This window comes from Mya arenaria, chromosome 11 (genome assembly GCF_026914265.1).
Source record: "Mya arenaria isolate MELC-2E11 chromosome 11, ASM2691426v1".
Taxonomy (NCBI): domain Eukaryota; kingdom Metazoa; phylum Mollusca; class Bivalvia; order Myida; family Myidae; genus Mya; species Mya arenaria.
In genome coordinates this window covers 57570396-57591051 of record NC_069132.1, presented here as the reverse complement: position 1 = coordinate 57591051, position 20656 = coordinate 57570396, and the positions used below count along the sequence as shown (strand labels likewise).

The following is a 20656-nucleotide window of genomic DNA, read 5'->3' as shown; positions in this document are numbered from 1 at the left end:
TGTATGACATCAGAGTAGAGGAGTTTGAATTGGTGGTACGACTTCAGAGTGGAGGGGTTTGAATTGGTACGACTTCAGAGTGGAGGAGTTTGAATTGGTACGACTTCAGAGTGGAGGGGTTTGAATTGGTACGACTTCAGAGTGGAGGAGTTTGAATCGGTACGACTTCAGAGTGGAGGAGTTTGAATTGGTACGACTTCAGAGTGGAGGAGTTTGAATCGGTACGACTTCTGGTACGACTTCAGAGTGGAGGGGTTTGAATTGGTACAACTTCAGAGTAGATGAGTTTAAATTGGTACCACTTCAGAGTGGAGGAGTTTGAATTGGTACGACTTCAGAGTGGAGGAGTTTGAATCGGTACAATTTCAGAGTGGAGGGGTTTGAATTGGTACGACTTCAGAGTGGAGGAGTTTGAATTGGTACGACTTCAAAGTGGAGGGGTTTGAATTGGTACAACTTCAGAGTGGTAACAGTTTGTAGTGGTATGATTTTGGAGTGGTACCAGTTTGAACTGGTACAACTTCAGAGTAGAGGGGTTTGAATTGGTACAACTTCAGAGTGGTAACAGTTTTTAGTGGTATGACTTTTGAGTGGTACAAGTTTGAATTGGTACAACTTCAGAGTGGTACAAGTTTGAATTGGTACAACTTCAGAGTGGAGGGGTTTGAATTGGTACGACTTCAGAGTGGTAACAGTTTGAAGTGGTATGACTTTGGAGTGGTACAAGTTTGAATTGGTAAAACTTTGGAGTGGTACAAGTTTGAATTGGTTTGACTTTCGATTGGTACGAGTTTGAATTGGTACAACTTTGGAGTGGTACAAGTTTGAATTGGTTCAACTTTGGAGTGGTACAAGTTTAAATTGGTTCAACTTTGGAGTGGTACAAGTTTGAATTGGTTCAACTTTGGAGTGGTACAAGTTTGAATTGGTTCAACTTTGGAGTGGTACAAGTTTGAATTGGTTCAACTTTGGAGTGGTTCAAGTTTGAATTGGTTCAACTTTGGAGTGGTTCAAGTTTGAATTGGTATCAATTTGGAGTGGTAACAGTTTGTAGTGGTATGATTTTGGAGTGGTACGAGTTTGAATTGGTACAACTTATGAGTGGTAACAGTTTGTAGTGGTATGGTTTTGGAGTGGTAATGGTTTGTATTGGTATCACTTTTATTATTACTGTATAATCATATGATACATCATTTTAAAGTTTTTTACGTCATTACAAGCTTATATATGTAACAAGGTTAAAACCTACACATAAACTGACCCGTCTCACATATCACTTATTATTTTTCTCAAAATTAATGGAGTCACTTAGAAATGATACAGCAATAAACACAAAAATGAAAACAAGGACAGCCATGTACACTAACTGGGAAGACAGTTAGAGAAACAGTCTGTACAGAAATGATCTACTAGTATATTATGAGCAGTTAGTGAAAAGGTAAGTTACAGAAAAGTGAAAACACCCTCAAACATATGGTAAAGAATTAGGGAGCTGAAGCAACAATACATAGTACATAGTACAGACACATACCAAGTTTTCCCTCTTTTATAAAAACAACACCTTCCATACACAGATTCTAAGCATATTATCCAGGAATATAAACAATTTTAAACACAGAACCAGATAGTATCATACATTGTATATTATTATATACTACAGATGTGAGCCGGGATATACGCGTGGCTTAAAGTTTAATAAATGGTTTAGTGAAGAAACAATAAATAATAATTATTACATTAAATGCACAGTGCTTAATAAGAATAATACACATGACCTTAAAATGACCTTTCTAATTCTGCAAAGTATGTTAACATAATGAGAAAGATTGTCTTAAAAAGTAGAAACTGATTATTTCTACAGCTATGTGAAGTTCATTTATTAATTATTTTAAAGGATAATAAAATGAAACATTATTAACCTTTATGTATTTTTTTTGCAATGTGATGGTACTAACACTAGTTGAAATTAAATACACATCACAAGAGAAATACTAAACTACTGTTCAAGAACAGAAAAACAAAACAATTATAAACTTTCAGTCAAATATAAGTCATTTACGGTATACAAATGAAATTCTTTAAATACAACAGATACTTGAACTTATTTTAATTTCTTAAAAGACTAGACAAATGTTATTTTTACCAAACAAATATTAAGAAGCCTTTTCTAATTATCTACGAAGGAAATTTTTTTTGATAGTGTTACAAAAGAATGAAAAAATATTGTTGAGATCTTTTGAAGAAAACATAAATATTCAAGACACAAAAGTGGTTTGAACTGACAAGTTTATCCACTCAGATTTCTGTTATTATATATAACTAAAACAACACTACAAACTTGACTATGCATACAAAAATATCATTTTATGTTCGAAATTATGGTATACTTTGTGGGCTGGCAGTATTTTCAAATCTGCCTCACATTTCTGTTTATAAATCAGCAGTCAGCCTTGACTGACTTGAAGAGTTGATAGTGTGCATTAACAAATACTACTTTATTATATCTACTAACAAATACTACTTTAATATATCTAATGCATCTACTTTCATATATTAAAACACAGACTGGACCAGTAGACAAAATATAATTTTGAATATTAAAATGGTTAATGTTTGCTCATATTCATTTAGTAATTGTTAAAGATTAAAAGTATGCATTTACCAAAACAATCGGGCTTGGATGTCGCAGACACTCAGCCTACTTATTTGTTAATGCACACTATCAACCCTTCAACCAGCTTAGTGTTTGAGATTATATTTTGTCTACTGACCCAGCCTCTGTTGAAATCTACCAATTCACCTGATTACAATTAATAATGACTGACTGCTGATTTACCAAAAAATAGTAGGTCAGATTTGAAAATTACTTCCAACCTATTGGACAAAACATAATTTGGAAAAATGATCAATTTAAAGTGGTCGCCCAGGTGCACTGGGCCTGACCAGCTGAAGTTGATAGACCCCTAGCCTTATGGTTCCAGGAACAAGGAATGTAATTGGATTTACATGACATGGTAATTTATGTAGCACAGAAATAATTATTATTTGATGAGATACAACAATAAATATATGTCTGTAAGTATGATATTATATATGACCGATTTAAAATATTCATTTCACCTACAAATTACAATTCAAAATGCAATTTGTTAGAATTATGATTTACAAGAATATCATGTTTAAAGCCTAGTCTTAAACTATATTAAAAGGAACATATATTTTTTTCTTGCTATTCCCTAGAAAAGTATCCCCTGTTTATTGACCCCAATATCCCGAAAATACTCAAGTCAAATCTCAAATAAAATCTGAACTCATTTGACAGCATAAAAGAATAATAAGATTGAAAAAGTTTATTTTCTTTTACTATTAATTTTTTTAAAAACTTATTTTCACATAGAATGTGTTGATAAAAACCTGTTGTCAGTATTTTAATGAAAACTAATCTTAGAGCAAAAATTGTACTTAAGTAATTTCTAAAAAAAAGAAGTTGTACTTATTACATTTTTTGCTGTCAAATATCAACATTCTATTCTATGAGAGAATTTGAAAAGTGTAAAAACATATTTTTTTAAAGATTTTTTCCCAATTTGAGGTTATGGTGTAAAATGAGTTGATATTGAGATAGAGATTTGACTTAAGTATTTTTGATATTGGGGCCAGGTGTCTTAACAGGATGCCAAATTTCCTGTGTATTGTTCATTGGCTAATTATCACTTAAAGAAGGCTTAAAACTGGACCTTTAAGGTATGACAGACTCTATAAAAAATGCCCACAAATATATTTTTCTTTTTATTTATAGTGACAAATTCACATTAAATAAAATAGCACAAAACAATTGGCAAGTTAGGAGGTAAAATAAACACATAAATGTACCATTACCTTAGGTAAAATTAACATGTAAATCTACCAATACCTTAGGCAAAATTAACATGTAAATCTACCATTACCCTATTAATCAAAACATGAGTGGGACCATGTAATATACAAATGAAAGTGTGTGTTTTTTTGTTGTTTTTTCTTCTGTATACTTTTTTATATGATTTCAAGTTCAAAACATAATAAGAAAATGCATTGAACAAATATTTATATTATTTATACACGTTCATAATATATATTCAATTTTTATATTTTATCTACATTGTGAAGGCACATCAATTCTCGGCGAAATCACTGGCTGCTGTCAATTTGAAATTGGGTTTTTCTGTGATAAAGGATCTAGGAGTCATTATAACAAGAATCCTAGAAGGGATCTAGTTCCTTTTGTGCTCTACTATTGAAGGAAATAGCACCTAGCATTTTCGAATACCCCCATCCGACCCTTGCCAGAATAACAAGTATCTATATTTACCAACTGAACAAGTTACATATAGAGCAAGCATCCAGAACAACCATCTGATTGTTAAACATAGGACATTGTACTAAGTTCAAAACACAGAAGATTGACACATTATTTCTTATAGAATGAGACATGATTAAGGTCTTCCACAAATTACATTTGATGACAATGATCTAGTAAAATATATTATCTACCACCCTCATGTGCTGGCCATTATAATTCCTACCACCCTGATGTGATAGAGAATATAATATCTACCACCCTCATTTGATAAACCTGTCTGATATAATTATAGGCATGAGCATTTCCAATCCAAAAAGCCTGATTACAGTCTGCAAAATAGTTGTTCAATGAAAGACACACACAGAGTCGAAATATTAAAAACAAAAAAACTGTGTGGAAAACATGACTGTAATTGGTCATTACTATCAACATAAAGTTGGCTTCTGCTTATTTTTTAGACTACATTTCTGACATAATGACTACAATTATATATACTCAACACAAAATCTATCTTAATAAGTACAAGACAAACGGAAATAGCTCTTAGAACCCTAACAAGCAAAAACATGACAACATAGTTTTCTGGGTCTGAAATAGAAATCACCAACCATGGCGCGTATATCCTCTTTGTTTTTATATCACATCTCAGTGATCCTATTACGTCTGCTTTGTTGGATGATACCAATTTGGGTTCAAATGTGGACATTCACTAATGGTCATGGGTACTGTAATCATAACTTCTGATGATTTGAGTAAAACATATTTGGGATACTGTAAATGCTAGACTGGTAATTAGCTGTAAGATCTATTTTTGCTAGATGAGGTTCATTTTTAAGGGCATTTCCTGTTAAGAATCATGGGACTGCTTTACTTCATGTAAGTATTTAAAATTATTCCTATTAAATGCAAAACATAACTTATATATATATATATTAACAATTATGAGCATCAAACTTGGCCTCAGTGTTTATGACCTATACTTAAAATGACGGGAACTACCGCGCCAGTCACTAACGCAACCAGATCTAGTTTTGTAAATCCTTTATGTTCATGTATAACAATCGAACCATCCTGTAACGTCTGTTTTGTCTGTCGATTTGCGATTTCAGGTAAAACATGGACTGTGGCCACGTATAGGAATGTGCCCGCACTAAACAACATGGCTATTCCCGTGGTGTGCATGTCATTTAAAGATGCCAGACTTTTCTGAAAAAGATTCATATTTGATACAATTAAAAAATATAGAACCGTAGAATATAAACATATTTCAAATCAACAAGAAAACTTAACAGAACATATATTTTTAAAAACTCAATACTCTGCTTCAGACAATGCTTTCGATGAATTGTTTGTAAGTCGAAAGCAGCTTTGGTTTCGTACCCAGTAGCTTAAAATTTCTATCAAACAGATTCTTAAAATTGCAAGAAATATTGAATTTTCATATCCCACCTGATTCAAGCACATGTAAGTCACAATGGCACCAATAGGAGCAGCTGCGGCAAAAATGAGCAGGTGTCGCCGGATCCTTGGTCTATCAAACCCTTCATGGAGCAGGAAGGAGACAAGACCAAATGCGGCAGGGGCCTGGAAAGGAATTGTGATTATTGAGATGGATGCAGATATATTACAAAGGCTTGTCACTGAACACATAGAGCAGGAAGAAACCGAAAAATATACTGATTGGTGCCAATTGCATATCAAGATTAAATTATTTTCGACCAAAAAGCATTTCTTATACAACACTGAAGAAATTGGTCTTTATATATATGAATAATCAGTAGTTTCTCTGATTAAAAAGTTGTATGTTCTTTCGTTTGGGTAGCTTAATCTTAATAGAAACTGACATCTGAAAGGCATGATTCTGACATCTGTGACTCTTTGAAATTATGTATGCAGTTCATTCATATGAAAAACATATATAATTATTCAGAACATGCAGAATTCATTAAATGCAGATCAGAAATAAATCATGCTAAATGTGTAAGTACGATAACTGAAAAAGTTCCAATTCTTACAAATAATAAGTTATTGGTTTTACTGGCAATATAAACTGACCTTGTGCAGCATGATGGCGACAAACACAATGAGGGTAAGATGGGCTGTGGACATGGACACTGCAGCCCCCATCGCTATACCATCAGCTGTATGGAATGCATTGATCATTTCTCAGATTTCATAACACCAAGGTAGTTGTAATTGGATATAGATGGTACAAGAAACTATCAAACAGTCTTCGTGAGATTAAGGGGTTTCAAAACACTCTTCCAAAATACATGAACAAAGCTAGGTCCTCTCTCCCAATTCTGGAGAAAAAGAACTATCAAACTTATACCAGACTGCAGCTAAATTAATTGTCTTTTTTTATAAATATGTCAAAGTTTAATTAAAATTGTAATTCTCTTTGTAAAACGTAACCTGTTTATTACTGAGAAATAAGGAAAAGCACAAAGCACTGAAGTTTGTAAATGAAAGTTTGTCCTTTTTGTCATTAAAATAAAAATGTCAAGACGAGCTGTCGTACATGAAGGACAGCGCACTCAACTATGCGCCACTATGTCTTCCAAATGAATCCATTAATGATGTTATATGTGCCTGTCAAAAACAGTAAAAAAATGTCAATCAAGGGCCATAAATTGTATACGGATAATATGGAGGTTAAATGCCCTTTAAGTTAACTTTAACCAAACTTTCTAAGTCAATCAAAGGCCATCATTTGAAATGAATGAAGGGTATAGGAGTTGTAAGTGAAAATTCCAACTTAAACCAGACACAATTTACCATAAAACTTTAACCTAAGTACCTAAGACAATCAGAGGCCATAATTTGCATTTAGGATAAGATGGAGTTATCTAACCTTACTGTTTGATGGTCCTCGACAACTGTTTGAAGTATAAAGTGAATTAAATGAAGGGTTTTGAACTTATGCCAAAAAATGCCAACTACCCCTAAAACTATAAACAGATCCTGAAATGGGGGAAAGTTGTATATATCCCCTTATTCTTCGAATAGTCAAGCTAAAAACTACCATTAAAACACTAAGTGGTTGAGTATCTGACCTACCAGCAGCGTGAACAACGAGGCCAAGTGTGGCGGTGATCTTGTGCCGATTCTGTTGACCCAGGGTTGGTACTCCTCCCACCTCGGTGTCTGCAAGATAAAGTGTTACAATGATTACTATACAAAGAAAAATGTTAAAAATATAGAAGAAATTGAACCACATTTTGCAAAAGAACGTCCTTATCCCTGCCAACCAATGATGCCTATGGACTATATTTAAAACCTTGTTGTAAGGATCAAAAAAGCCTAAATGGTATTCTTCATACAAACAGATACTGGGAAACTGATGTGACAATACATAAATTTAAACAATATCTGAACACCAGCCAGATTCCAGAATTCACACTTTAATCAGAAAAGCATGAATCCTGAGGGAAAATTTTCAAGGAGTATGAGAGCACAAGTATTATTCCTAGAATGTCTACCAATAATTTTTTTAACGCATCGATAGTTCACAACTTATTTCTTTATACGTTCTTTGTCATTGTTTGTTATAAAAACAACAACCCCCTAAACAACACGGTTAGAATTTCCCACCTGTTGGTGCGTGTATATGATGGCCACCCCCGCCAATTTGGTCGATAAGGAGCATAAAGATGAATCCAGACACAAGGGTGACTCCGATGAGAGAGTGGTCATCCAGCATGGCATGATCATGGTCATGGTCATGCTCAGTCTCCGTCCCAACACCTGCTGGCTCCTTGTGCGGGTGGCTCACTGCCTTGTGTTCCATGTGCTCCTCTGAAAGTGTGTTATACAGATACAGCATTACATATTATTACACAGTGATTCATTATGCCTGTTTCCGATTATATAACAATTAAGGCCATTATATTACCTCAGGACCAACTATTCTCTAATATGTGCATCAGTAAGGTCACAATGGCAAAGAATTATTAAGTAATGTGAATATTACTCATGGCTATCAAAAATGTGAATCCAATGGATGTAGATTTGAAAATTAATCACTGTAGATTGGTCAAAATTAGCAAAATTCCACAAGCTCTACACTGGTGTTTTTTTCGGGCTTGCTCAAAATCCAGTTTTATATCGCAGGGGTTTGATGAAATTGTTTATGCTAAACTCTTTTGTAAAAAAAAGATTCATTTTGATGACTGGCTGTGATTGCAAATACAGACTATGTTTTAAACTAGTGCACAGTAAAATTGCTTCTAAAACTGTAAGCATTCCATCACACTGACTGAAGTGCCCTAATTATTTTAAGTACAGCCTGCAGGTCAAGTGGCAATTTCCTAAAGCTGTTTAAATAAAATATAACTAGTAGCAATGCATTATAATGAAATGTTTTATCATTTAATTGCTGATTTTGCATTTAGCGAAATGAAAATAAAGGCTACTTTCTAAATAAAAAAAATTGTGTCTGCAGTCTGAGAATATCAAAACTGTGATCTTATTTGATTACATACGTTCCGTAGCCATGGACATTGCATGTATTCCTTCTGGGATAATGACAGCCAGGGCAGTCCCCACAAGTAACCCAGCCCCCAGCACTGTCACCAGCTTTAGCTTGTCCTGAAATTTTACAACATTTGGTACTTAAAATTTGTGAACAACGCCTTAATTTCAATGCAAATCTGCATCAAACAAAATATGCCCAAATGAAAGTGTTCTTCGCAATATTAATCATATTAAAATATCTGCAATAGTCTTTTGTCAAGTTACAATATTCTTGACATGTGATTATTGTATATTAGTGCACCAGTCAGTTGTAATCACCCCCCTCCCCACCCACCCAAGCATTTTATGTTTGAAATGTTGTTTAGGCCTAAAAAAACAAAATGTTTGGTTAGGGTTACATCCTTTTCAAAAATAGGTAGGGTAGGTAGGCTTTTTTTTATTTATTTTTTTTATTAGGCTTTATATAAGAATATCATTTTCATCATTGGAGAATGGTTTTAAAGTTATCTTCTGTATAAGCAGTTAAGGTTTAAACTACATGTTGAAAAGCAAAAAAAAAACGAAAAAAACAAACAAAAAAAAAATTTTTTTTAGTGTCTCATTTTTTTCTTCATACTGACTATAAAAACGGTAGGGTCGGCGCCTATTTTGTAGGTAGGGTCGGGTAACCCGAACCAAAAGTATTTTTTTTAGGCCTTATATTCATATTTTGTTGTAAAACTGTGAACTGCAGCCTTGCAGGTGCCCTTCATGTATATATCGTTATGTTTTAACAGAATAAAGTGAAGAAAAACCTATCAAACTCATGATTATTTGTTGGATATTTATTTTTTTGTACGGAACTAATATAAAATAACATTATCTGGTAATATTTCTTGTTTTTATGATATTTTATAGACGCAATATGCTTTAAGCCGGAATCCTGATTAGATAACTACCCACTTTTGGTACAAAACAATTTGTATGTGAATGATTTGCCATATCAAAAATCGTAAAAAAAAATCCGTCAACGTACAATGATTTAGACTAGTTTCAACAGCACAATTATAATTCATAGAAGACAACACATTTCTACATCTTGCTCAGTCGTGTGACGGCATTGCATCGTCTTACAAATCACTTTATTCCCTTAGTTGTGTAGAACGTGTATTACCTTTATTGTGCAAATAGGCTAAATAGAAATAAAGTAAACATAGTAAAATAATTTTACCAGTGCGTCAGCTAGTCAAGCTGTCAACAGCATACTTTCTATAGATTAAGTCAAGAGGAAACTAAAATTCAATACCTCAGAAAAGTTTATTGCCAGTGGAATCATCCCTGACAAATAGCAGCCAATTAGCATGGCTAACGAGAGCAAAATTAATGTCCAAATATCATCCATTTTTTGTCTATGTTACTGCCATGTAGACGTAATTGTTTCCGTTTCAATACAAACTATCGCGATTAAGCCGGGTACCAAACTTTGACAGATCTTTTACCCACAAGAAATAATAATTGGACGAAATATTTTTAATGAACCCAAAGGAAAATCCAGCTCCAACGCAGTTAGCTCCCCTGCCGTTGCAACTTACAAATTCGAATAAAATTGTTATCATTAATGCACAAAATGGCTTCATATAACTTCTAAATACATGAATTTAAAGAAACAACCAGGTTGAAACGTTGAAAAAATTCACTTTCAAACTATATTTCTATATAGACTTATATACATCAAAAATGGTCTGCATGTACTTTACACGTTCTTCATGCAATACATTTCAATTTAACTTGCTGCTAAGGATTCACCCCCATGTCACGTTCTCCAGTTGTTTAGGTTTATTTATTGGCAATGAATTTCCACAACTTAAGCACGATTGCCTTCAAGGGCCATGTCCTAGGTTATTGCACAATTATTTTACCTTCTAGTCCAGCTACCATCAATAGTTTATTCCCCAAAATACGCGGACTATTTTGTAGTCATTTAATCATCCTGTATATATTTTAGAATTAAGGATGTTACAATACATTTCTTTATGATATAGTATGAAGTAAATTGAAGCTATATTCTAATGTAAATATTTAAGCTACGGTATTTTGTATTACTATGTGTATATTAAGTAAACAAGCAGCACTCATTAATCAATCAATCAATCAATCAATCAATCAATCAATCAACCAATCAAACAATCAAGCATCAACCTATAATGAATCCATCATCAATAAATCAACCACATGTCAGGGAAAATATGTATATAGGACCATCACCTTAACCACCTAAGCAATTAAAGACTGAAGACCTTTTTAATAAATAAAAACCAAAGAAGCCAATATTTAAATTAACAAAGCAGTCTTTGGGTATTTTTAACATGTTTTTACTAACATTCCGGATTCAAAGGGAGGAAGTAGTGACACCCTCATGCACTGGAATTTCCCTTACCTCTTCACTTATCTCACCCATTCTCTCACATGTTCTCCTCTTTACTCGTCGTCATCGTTGAATGAATGTATACATTTATTTCACCATCTGTACCATACATGTATTGATAGGGAATTACGCCATGTATTTGCCCCCGCCCCCTAACTAAAATGCCTAGTTATTAAAACATTGAATATTTCTAAATAATTATGTACGATTTTTGTTAACAGCAACAACAACAAAAACAGCAACAACAACAAAAAACAATTGCAGCAGCAACAACAACCACTACAGCAAAACAAGCTTGTCGTGTGACAAATTTCTGCTTATTTTTGATAAAAAAAATAACAATGAGAAAAATAAGAACTCGAGCCAAAACATATACAAAAAAGAAGAAGAAACGATTCAATCGAAGGTAATGCAGTAAATTTTATGTAACGTACCAAATTGACCATTGTGTCCAAAATGAACTTTTTGCCATTCAACGAAGTCATTTGTCAAACCTAGAGAAGTCGAAATTTAATCAAAGTGAATACAATATGTAAACTGAACGTGACAAAATAAAAGGAACAGACGTTACCTAGAGTGACGATTATACTTATATAGGATAACCTGAGTATTTATGAACAGAAATATTTCCTCATATTGGTTATTTCAACATTTATTACGAAAATGAGTCGATAAATAAATTGGTTATTTGAATTTAATCTTCTACTGATAACAAATAAAATATTCGAAGTTGAAACTTTTCTCTCAAATAGCTGAAGACGGTAAGTACACTGTTTGATAAATATAATTACAAGGTTCATGTCAAACCATAATTGTGTGCATTCAGCACCATTTTTGTAATTATTTTTTTCTGAAATTATACATGTATAATTTAGCAACCGTTTGTAGTATCTATTTATATAGATACATAATATACGTCCTGTGCTTAACGTTTATATATATATAATAATAAAATTAATAAGTGGTCAACATATTTTTTAGAAGACAGTATCATTTAAATTTGCCAATACATTTTTTTCAGTAAATCAACCATCAGCCTTTATCGATTTTAATTATAGATTTTAATCTGGTTAACCAGTTGATATGAATAGTGGCTGGCCCACTTAGTGGGTAGTTTACAAAATAGTATTTAGACCACTAAAAAGTTAAAGGTTGTAAATTTCGGATAAACGGTGTTCGGAATAGCGGTGTTCAACTGTATGTACTTACGCAAAATAACTGGTTATGCGATTACAAGTGTCGCATCAAACCAGTTATTGTTGTAAGTTCATACTAAGAACCTTTTACCATTACTAACTTGTTATTGGCGGGATTACTTTTAATTTGACCGCATGCACGTCAGCTATATCAGGATTAACTCGATCAAATCATTAAATATTAATGAGGCTAAGTATAAAAAATCGAAATCTTATAATGTTAGAAGAATAAACTTTCATTTAATAAGGTTAATCGTTAAATAATCCACGTCTGATGAGCTTCGATTAAAAAATAGGTGACTAGTGGTGTATTCAGACTAGAAGAATTTAAACGGATCTAATGTTATAACGGATACATTCAATAAAGGAAGCTGCATATTGGTAAATATTTTATCAAAGTGACACTCTTGTTCAAAATCAATACTTACAAATGTATAACAAACTAACATTTTGAGTGATAAACCTTTAATTACTTACTAAATAATGCATTTGTGGAAAATATTTATTACTGATTACAAGATTGTAACCGTGCATTTAATAGCTGAAAACGCAAATATATTAAATAATTGGTGAGTGATAAAATATTTACTGTGATCTACTATCATTTGATCAGGTAGAAATACCATGTTTTCTGCAACTTTCTTTAAAATTAAGCTCGGTATCCTCCACAAGAACCATTGTTTTCGACATTTATTCATCCGTTTTGATATATTAAAACAATTTATTTAATTTTGGTGAATCTGTTAATTACCATATAATTTTTGAGTTGTAGCTTTACTTTCGTATTTGCAATAGTATCTTCTACACACAGATGTTATTTCTAGGTTAGACCTTATTTTTCTCCGTAAGTAAAAGCAGTATCTGTTTTAAACGTAATCATACAAATAATTAAATACGTAATCATACAGATAATTAAATAAGGTTATTTTTTGTCATGTTGCACACTTAACACATCGATACGAAGGAATCTATTAAATTGTGCTTCATAATATCAATCGCATATACCATTGGTGATAGAATTTTTAAAGCAGAATTAAAATGAAATTATATACGTGTTTATTTTTTTGTTACAGTACATGAATTGACCATGTAAAATGCTTTGTTACGCTTTCAGGTGAAGACAGGCGCCTGCAAGATGCAAGCAAACGTTTTACCGGAACTTGACGAGCCGCGTCTGAAGACACTTGGAAAAACACTGAAATGGAACCGGAAGTTGTCTCTGATTCACAAGGACAGCGAGACAAACAAACTAAACGTTTATGTGAAGAGTTTGAGCAAGGCTGAACGGAGTTTGAACGGTAAATATTACTTGAAGAGTCAGAGGTTGAAAAAGAACTTGGTGGTGGCGCGAAGCACGCAAAAGGTGTTGAGGACGAAACGGGAGCAAACATTCTGGGAAGACTCGGACCGATATCCGTACGGAATTTATGAAGGAGAACCACTGAACAGTTACCGTCGAGAGATTGAAAATGATATAGAAAGAAAGAATCCTAAATATCGCCGACAACAAAAAGTTGTTCAGGTCTTAGAACGGGGTAAAACCAGTGGACTTCTCATTGGCGACGAGGAAGCGAAGGAACAATTTAATGAAATAATGGAACTTGGTAAACGGAGTAAGACAATTGTTCGTGATGGTACATCTAACAATAGTGTAATGATTTCAGGCCAGGAGCGAAGACAAACTTTGACAGTGAGTCAGTTCTGGAAAGATCCACTTAAAATTTGTAAATTTCCGTTTAAGGCAAAGTATGTTTCGAACGAACGCCTGAGGCTTGATCATAGTGATGCCCCAGTGACGGACAAGAGTCTAGACAGTTACAGATCATACAACAATAACTCTAATCCCGAATCAGGATATGACAAACAGACGAAACGGTTGAAGTCGCCTGTATCGACAAGACAAATCAGTCCTGAAATGTTGGTAGATAAAGAAAAAACGGTACGGATAACGCTGCCTCCAATTGATATTCATGGGACACATGATAATGTTAAGCCTGACAAACGAAGTAAGGGACGGGGTAATAGAAAAAAATCACGTGCAGCCAAAGCCAGCAAGGCGGTTATTGATGTCATGAAAAGTTACGGCTGAAACCCGACATGGGTTGAAGCCACAGCTCTGGGTTTCTTTGTCTCTCATTCTAAATACAAAAGGACGATCAATTCAGATATCATTTGCATTGTTACTTGAACGACTTTAATTAAGCAATCGCCAATCGTCTAAAATGGTAGGGATTGTTGTGTATTGTGAATTGTGTAAGGAACTCGCTTAAAATACAAGAACGATAAATAGTATATCCATTTGCAAGATATATACTAGGATTTGATGGTTTTCGGACTAGTACACACATGAGCAATTACGATTGGAACTACGTTGATTGTCGCGGAATGTTCAGAATCGTAACCGATCTGAAATGAGCACTGGAAATCTATAGTCGGTATTATCAACTGCAATTTGAAAAACAAACACACACAGTATGGATTATGCTCGCTTGTGAAGCCGAAAGAGTTGCCTGTTTTACTTACCAGTGCATAGACAAATGTCCCGATGCAACATAATTTCATTTTGATTGGCATGTTGGGGTGCAATTATCGATGTAAATACATGTAAATGTTATCATTATGAAACGCGTTTAAATTGCTGTTGTTTAAAACTAGCACTTATTTTAATACAATAAGTTGGTCACGTTGTTGAAATGCAATTCAATAGTATATGCTGTTGTTGTACTCTATCGATTTTGCCATGTGCATCAAATCGAGTCTCAGAGGTAATTGAGTTGGAAACGTACGAACGATAACAGACATTAAGGCGCAAGGAGACGTTTATCAAAATTGTATGTTGAAAGTATCTTTTTCGGTTTTTGAAAGAGCAAATACTTCCAAACTCCACACATCCCTTAAAACATGGCAAAAGGATATAGCCCAACACTTACCCTTCCAAAACTCGGCCAAATGATTACAAATATCCTAAGACGTACCCTTCCAAATCATGGCAAAATGATTACAAATATCCTAAGACATTTCCTTCTAAATCATGGCAAAGGGATTACAAATATCCTAAGACATTCCCTTCTAAATCATGGCAAAGGGATTACAAATATCCTAAGACGTACCCTTCCAAATCATGGCAAAAGGATTACAAATATCCTAAGACGTACCCTTCCAAATCATGGCAAAATGATTACAAATAGTTACGGATGAGACATGGTGTAAGCGGGCGGACGGACAAAGCGGCTTCTGTGTACCTTCATTTGGAGCCATTCATGTACACGTGCATCAACTACAACATGTGTTTATGCTTCTGTTTGTCTGTATATGAAAACAAGTGAACACTTAATGCCTCCATCAAATCTAATATACATGTACAGGACATGGAGTTGTAAGCTCATTTGACATCATCTCAACATTTCTGTCCATTGCTCAGTATAATCAATTATTTATTAACTGGTATGAGGTTTGTTTAAGCAAGGAAATAAAAAACAAAAGTTATGTGTGTGTTTGAACTATTTTTTTAATTCTAAATCTAAGTTTTGCAGAAACTCCAAAGATATACATCAAACATAAAAAATAACTTGTACATATTGTCCAATTTCATTTTCTTTAAAGTCACATTAGAAAGTACATATACATGAAGGTTCTTATTTTGTTTCTTTTCTTCAGATATATTTTATAAATTCATAGTAAATTCATTACCAAGATTTACAAATAAATATATAGATTCAAATTACGCAAATATCTACATTGTACATGTACAATTGTGAACTTTCCTTATCCAGGAGATCCACTGTACAACACTAATATCACAGCTAAATGTAATCATAAAACATAAATACAGGCCAATTAAAGGTTTAAAGATAGTTGACATTTTTCCCGGTTTCGTTATTCCACCATAAACTGGATCAAGCCAATAATTCCCAAACTTTCAGTCTTTTATTTAATGAAAGGTCAGCGATATTACATAAACTCTTATAACAATTGATTAATCCCGGAATTCTTTAATCAGTTAAACTTATAATGTTCTTATTAGGTAATGACTCTGCGCAATGCAAGCAGCAGGTATTTGATATAGACATACATAGTTTAAGTATAAGTTCACTTAAAGAACTAGTCAGCACATTGAACTTACAATGTAGTTTTTGTCCGAAACAACAACAAAAATACAAGTTCTTGTACATATCTAAGGATCTTACACAAGATGCCATTTAAAACGAAATATTACGAAACAAGTTTAAGAATGGATTTAAGGGAGCCTTAAGCTTCTGACACATTCATTGCCATAAATAAAGATTCAAATAGATCATTTATTTTTCCATTTAAAGTTTGAAACTGAATTTTGAGAAATTATGTCAATATCAAACTGAATTACACTTGTGTAATATAAGAAAACAGTTAGTGCTTGTATTAAAATACACTTAAATCATTTGTGATAAAAAGCATTTATCTTCTTTTTAACAACATGCATTTACTGTTGTATTGAAGTTATTTGACGATTTTAAAAGGGAAAGCATAACATCATTGCTATTAGAAGACTCAATCCATTTATGACATGCCAATAGCCAACGCTCATCTTACAAAGATGATAGGCAAAGTAAAACTTGTCAACGAAACTACTGTTCTAAAAGGATCTCGTTTATGTTTCAAAGGCAGACGTCGAAAACAATAATTTCATGTGAAATGTGATAAAACATCAACAGAACTTCAAATAAGAGCTCAACTGTCAATAGTAATTGAAAATGTGACAGAAAAATGCTCTTTTTTGCCAAAAACCTTTAAGTAATACAAATGTATTATTTGAAGCTTGGATTTTTAAAATTCTGTTTCAAATGATCATCTGCCAGTGATGGTTTGGTATTTGCTCATTAAAGTATGTGTTGGTATTTTTTCAGAAAAGTAATTTTAGTTAAATTGATTCTTTTTTTTAACAAAATTAAATCTGTGAGCGAGTCCCTTTTATAACCTATTTTCTTGAAATCTAAAGCTACTGACAGTGCTGTATAAGGCACAGAAATTTTATAATGGATTATATATATCATAACTAGCAGATCTGCTTGCGAAAACAACAACAACACAATTCATGTAAATTCATGGACGGTCCAAAATATGAGATTTTCAACTACACTGTACATGTTCACATGTAAGTCACACAATTATAAATAAAATAAATATACAATTCATATTAAATACACATAATATTTTTATAAGCACATACATTGTACAAATTGTCAGGAATGTAAACAAACAATTTACCTAAAGCAAGCAGATTTTCATATCCCATAAACAAACATGCATTTATTTTCTGTGTGTGTTTTTTTACATTTTGATCAAAACAATATTTGTCTATTTACAAAAGAGTACACTGATTTTTTTTACATCAAGTGACCTTTTTATAATACAATATGTATGTAAAACCTCCTCTTAAATAAAATTCCAGTGTAATTGACAAATGTTATTTTATCATTCTTTTATATTCCTATCAGTACAAAAACTAGACATCGACCAAATCCTGCATCCAATATTTTAGGAGGAGATATGAATAAGGGTCAACCTGACAGATGAGTCTGCCCAAAATTTATATTTCCCAGCTTAAGTTACCAGTGCTTGAAACAAAATCAGAGGTCAACATATTGGTAAGCATAAGCTGGTAACTGTAAGCCTGACTCTGATAAAATAGTTGCAAATCTTGTTTAAAAATTTAATTGTACATAATCATGCTGGTTACAATTCCAAATACATCTATGCTGTGTTGTGAGGTTTTGGATATGATGTTTTATGTTTTAATGTAAATAACTATGAGGGGTCCCTAAGTTGGCCCCTATTTTTCTATGTTGGCCCCTATTTTCCTATGTTGGTCCTTGTTTCCCTACATTGGCCCCTATTTCCCTTTGTTGGTCCCCTTTTCCTATGTTGGCCACTATTTCCTGCTACCCCCATCAGTGATGTCGATCTCTGAAAGGTCGCTTTCTTCCTGGCCAGTGGGTAAGGTCAATGACATCTGTAGTTTTCCTGTTCCCCCTGTTGCCAGGCGCTGGATCTCCGACATTGACATGGAGCTCTCCGTGCCATACGAATATCCCAGGCTGCTCTGGCCATTAGCTGAAGTGCGACTTCCTCTGTAAGGATGAGAAAACAATCAGTTGTAAATCAGGAACTGAAACAGGATACTGGTATACATTCATGGTAGGTGTTACATTTTAAATGAAAAGTCTTATCAACTTACTGGTAATTTCATTGGTTTGTGCTCTCTATAACAAACTGAATGAAGCTACTATGAACATACCCGGTAGTTGTCTATAAAATCATAATCAATTTATTATTCATATCAATGAAAGGTTGAAGGTTCAAAACCTGGCCTTGCCAAATTAAAAGACATTCAATATGGTACCAGTAGCTCCCTTGCATAGCGCTCAGCATTAATAGGGTGGTAGTGGGAAAATGGTGAACTCAGTACTGGCAAAGCCAAGGAAAGTTGTATCCCGTGTATCAGTGCTTCACATCAAGCACGTTTAAGAACCAAGAGGTCTTTTTGCAATGAGCTAGGGCATTGCTACACGATCTCTTGTATCTCACTCTGCTTCCTCAAGTCTTCAAATGTTTAGAATTAACTGGGATTTGCAGTCACTTCAATCTCATGTCACATATGGCTTATGGCATTTAAACACAACGCTCATGATGGCATCACAGCGGGGTTAAGCCATAATGTAGCTAATAGGCTTGGGCAGACCTTGATAAACTCAATGAACAAACAAACAAATTCAAATCAATATTACATTTGCTAATGTGAGTGTTTTTCTAAACCTCATTTCATTTACATGTATTTGATCATCTCAATATTTATTCAGTTCATTGTAATTAAATGATACAAGTACGTCCACATAAGTTTTAACACAATTTGTTACCTGACATCAGCTGAGTTTCTGAGTGAGGCTGTTTGTCTCCCACCTTCTGATTGGCTGAAGCTTTGTGACAAGTATCCTGATTGGATGAGAGCGTCCATGTTCATCTGGTCAGGAGTCATGTTTCTGTTGTAATAACTGCTGCCTGAAAAACATTCAAAACACATCTACAAGATCTTTCAATAAAAGTGACTGATATATTATAGGAATGACGTCACCATTACGTCATATGTACTTCCGTTGTGTGGAAAATTCTCAATAAAAAAAAAATGTTCTTTGATAGACATGTTTTCACATGCTCAATACACTGTAAATCAAAACTATCATTATTCCTGAAACTTTTATACCTTAAGTATATATTCTTGCTTGATTTATCATTTAGAGTAGAGATTAAAGCATAAACCGCTGCCCTATAGTTGAAAGGTCATTTTGGAAGAACTGTCATGGCGGACGGTGCAATTTTTAGAGTTTGTTTTTCAAGTGGAGTGATTTTTCTTAGGAATAACTTGATCCCCCTTTTTTATTGGCTTAAAATGTAATTTAAAGCTTGTACTTTATGAATATATGTGGTTATCATAGCCTGCATTCGCTCGAAATGCCTTAAAATGTTGTCTAAAAATTATAATTTTACATTGAATTATATAGGGAAAAACAATGGTGGTGTGTAACCTTAAGGCTTGTGTCATTTAGAATATATATATATACAAGGGTTGTCCAAGAATAGGGTACATGTATATACCGTAATAAATGTATATTTGTTCAATAATTCATTTTGCAATAGCAATCTCAGTTCAACTTTATTATAGCTAGCCACATGTTCTGTTCCTCAAAAGTAATTTATGTAAAGGCATGTATAGCTTACTTAGCCAACATGAAAAAAATGTGTGATCTATCTTTTTCGCCTTTGTATTTTAATAAAATATGCATTAATTTAAATAAAGTTTTTTCATTCATTATGTCTTCCAGAATAACAACTATATTCCATTTTTGGACAACTTTCATATATGCTAAGATAATTTAAGTATGTCAGCAAGATTGTGTTAAGCAATGAAAGAAGTGATAAGCTTGACAAATATGCCAGATATAATATAAGCATACCTCCTGTGTTTTCGAGGGAGTCTTTTAGCTCCTCACCGCTGGTGCGAACTCTTCCACCTGATCCTCGCAGTTCAGATGATCTGCCAACTTGGGGAGGGCGGTGCTTTGGACCTTTGGCTGGGAAAGGGTTAAAAAAATGTTTAAAGATGGTGAACAGAAAGATGAATTTCATTTACAGTATCGAAATATAATGTATTAATATACAAATAATTTAGTATAAAGGCATATTCTAAGAACACAGGACGTATTACAT

General features: G+C 33.5%; 2 protein-coding genes across 3 annotated transcripts in view; both read right to left on the bottom strand.

Annotated features, from left to right (window-relative positions):
• Positions 1-6: 6 nt before the first annotated feature.
• LOC128209159 (zinc transporter ZIP9-A-like) lies at positions 7-10256 on the bottom strand. Its single transcript, XM_052913061.1, has 7 exons — positions 10101-10256; positions 8824-8929; positions 7934-8137; positions 7400-7486; positions 6395-6480; positions 5789-5923; positions 7-5545 (listed from the first exon to the last, which is right to left on the bottom strand). The coding sequence occupies exons 1-7, from the start codon at positions 10194-10196 to the stop codon at positions 5300-5302; spliced, it is 960 nt and encodes a 319-aa protein (XP_052769021.1). The 5' UTR covers positions 10197-10256; the 3' UTR covers positions 7-5299.
• A 5655-nt stretch (positions 10257-15911) lies between these two features.
• The window catches only part of LOC128207941 (protein TALPID3-like), a 99740-nt gene continuing 94995 nt past the window's right edge, over positions 15912-20656 (bottom strand). For both annotated transcript variants that reach the window (XM_052911151.1, XM_052911152.1), the window contains 3 exons: positions 20404-20520; positions 19309-19450; positions 15912-18522 (listed from right to left, as the gene is read on the bottom strand). In XM_052911151.1, the coding sequence (XP_052767111.1) occupies positions 18324-18522; positions 19309-19450; positions 20404-20520 (458 nt within the window). In that variant the 3' untranslated portion in view covers positions 15912-18323. The remainder of the gene's footprint in view (positions 18523-19308; positions 19451-20403; positions 20521-20656) is intronic.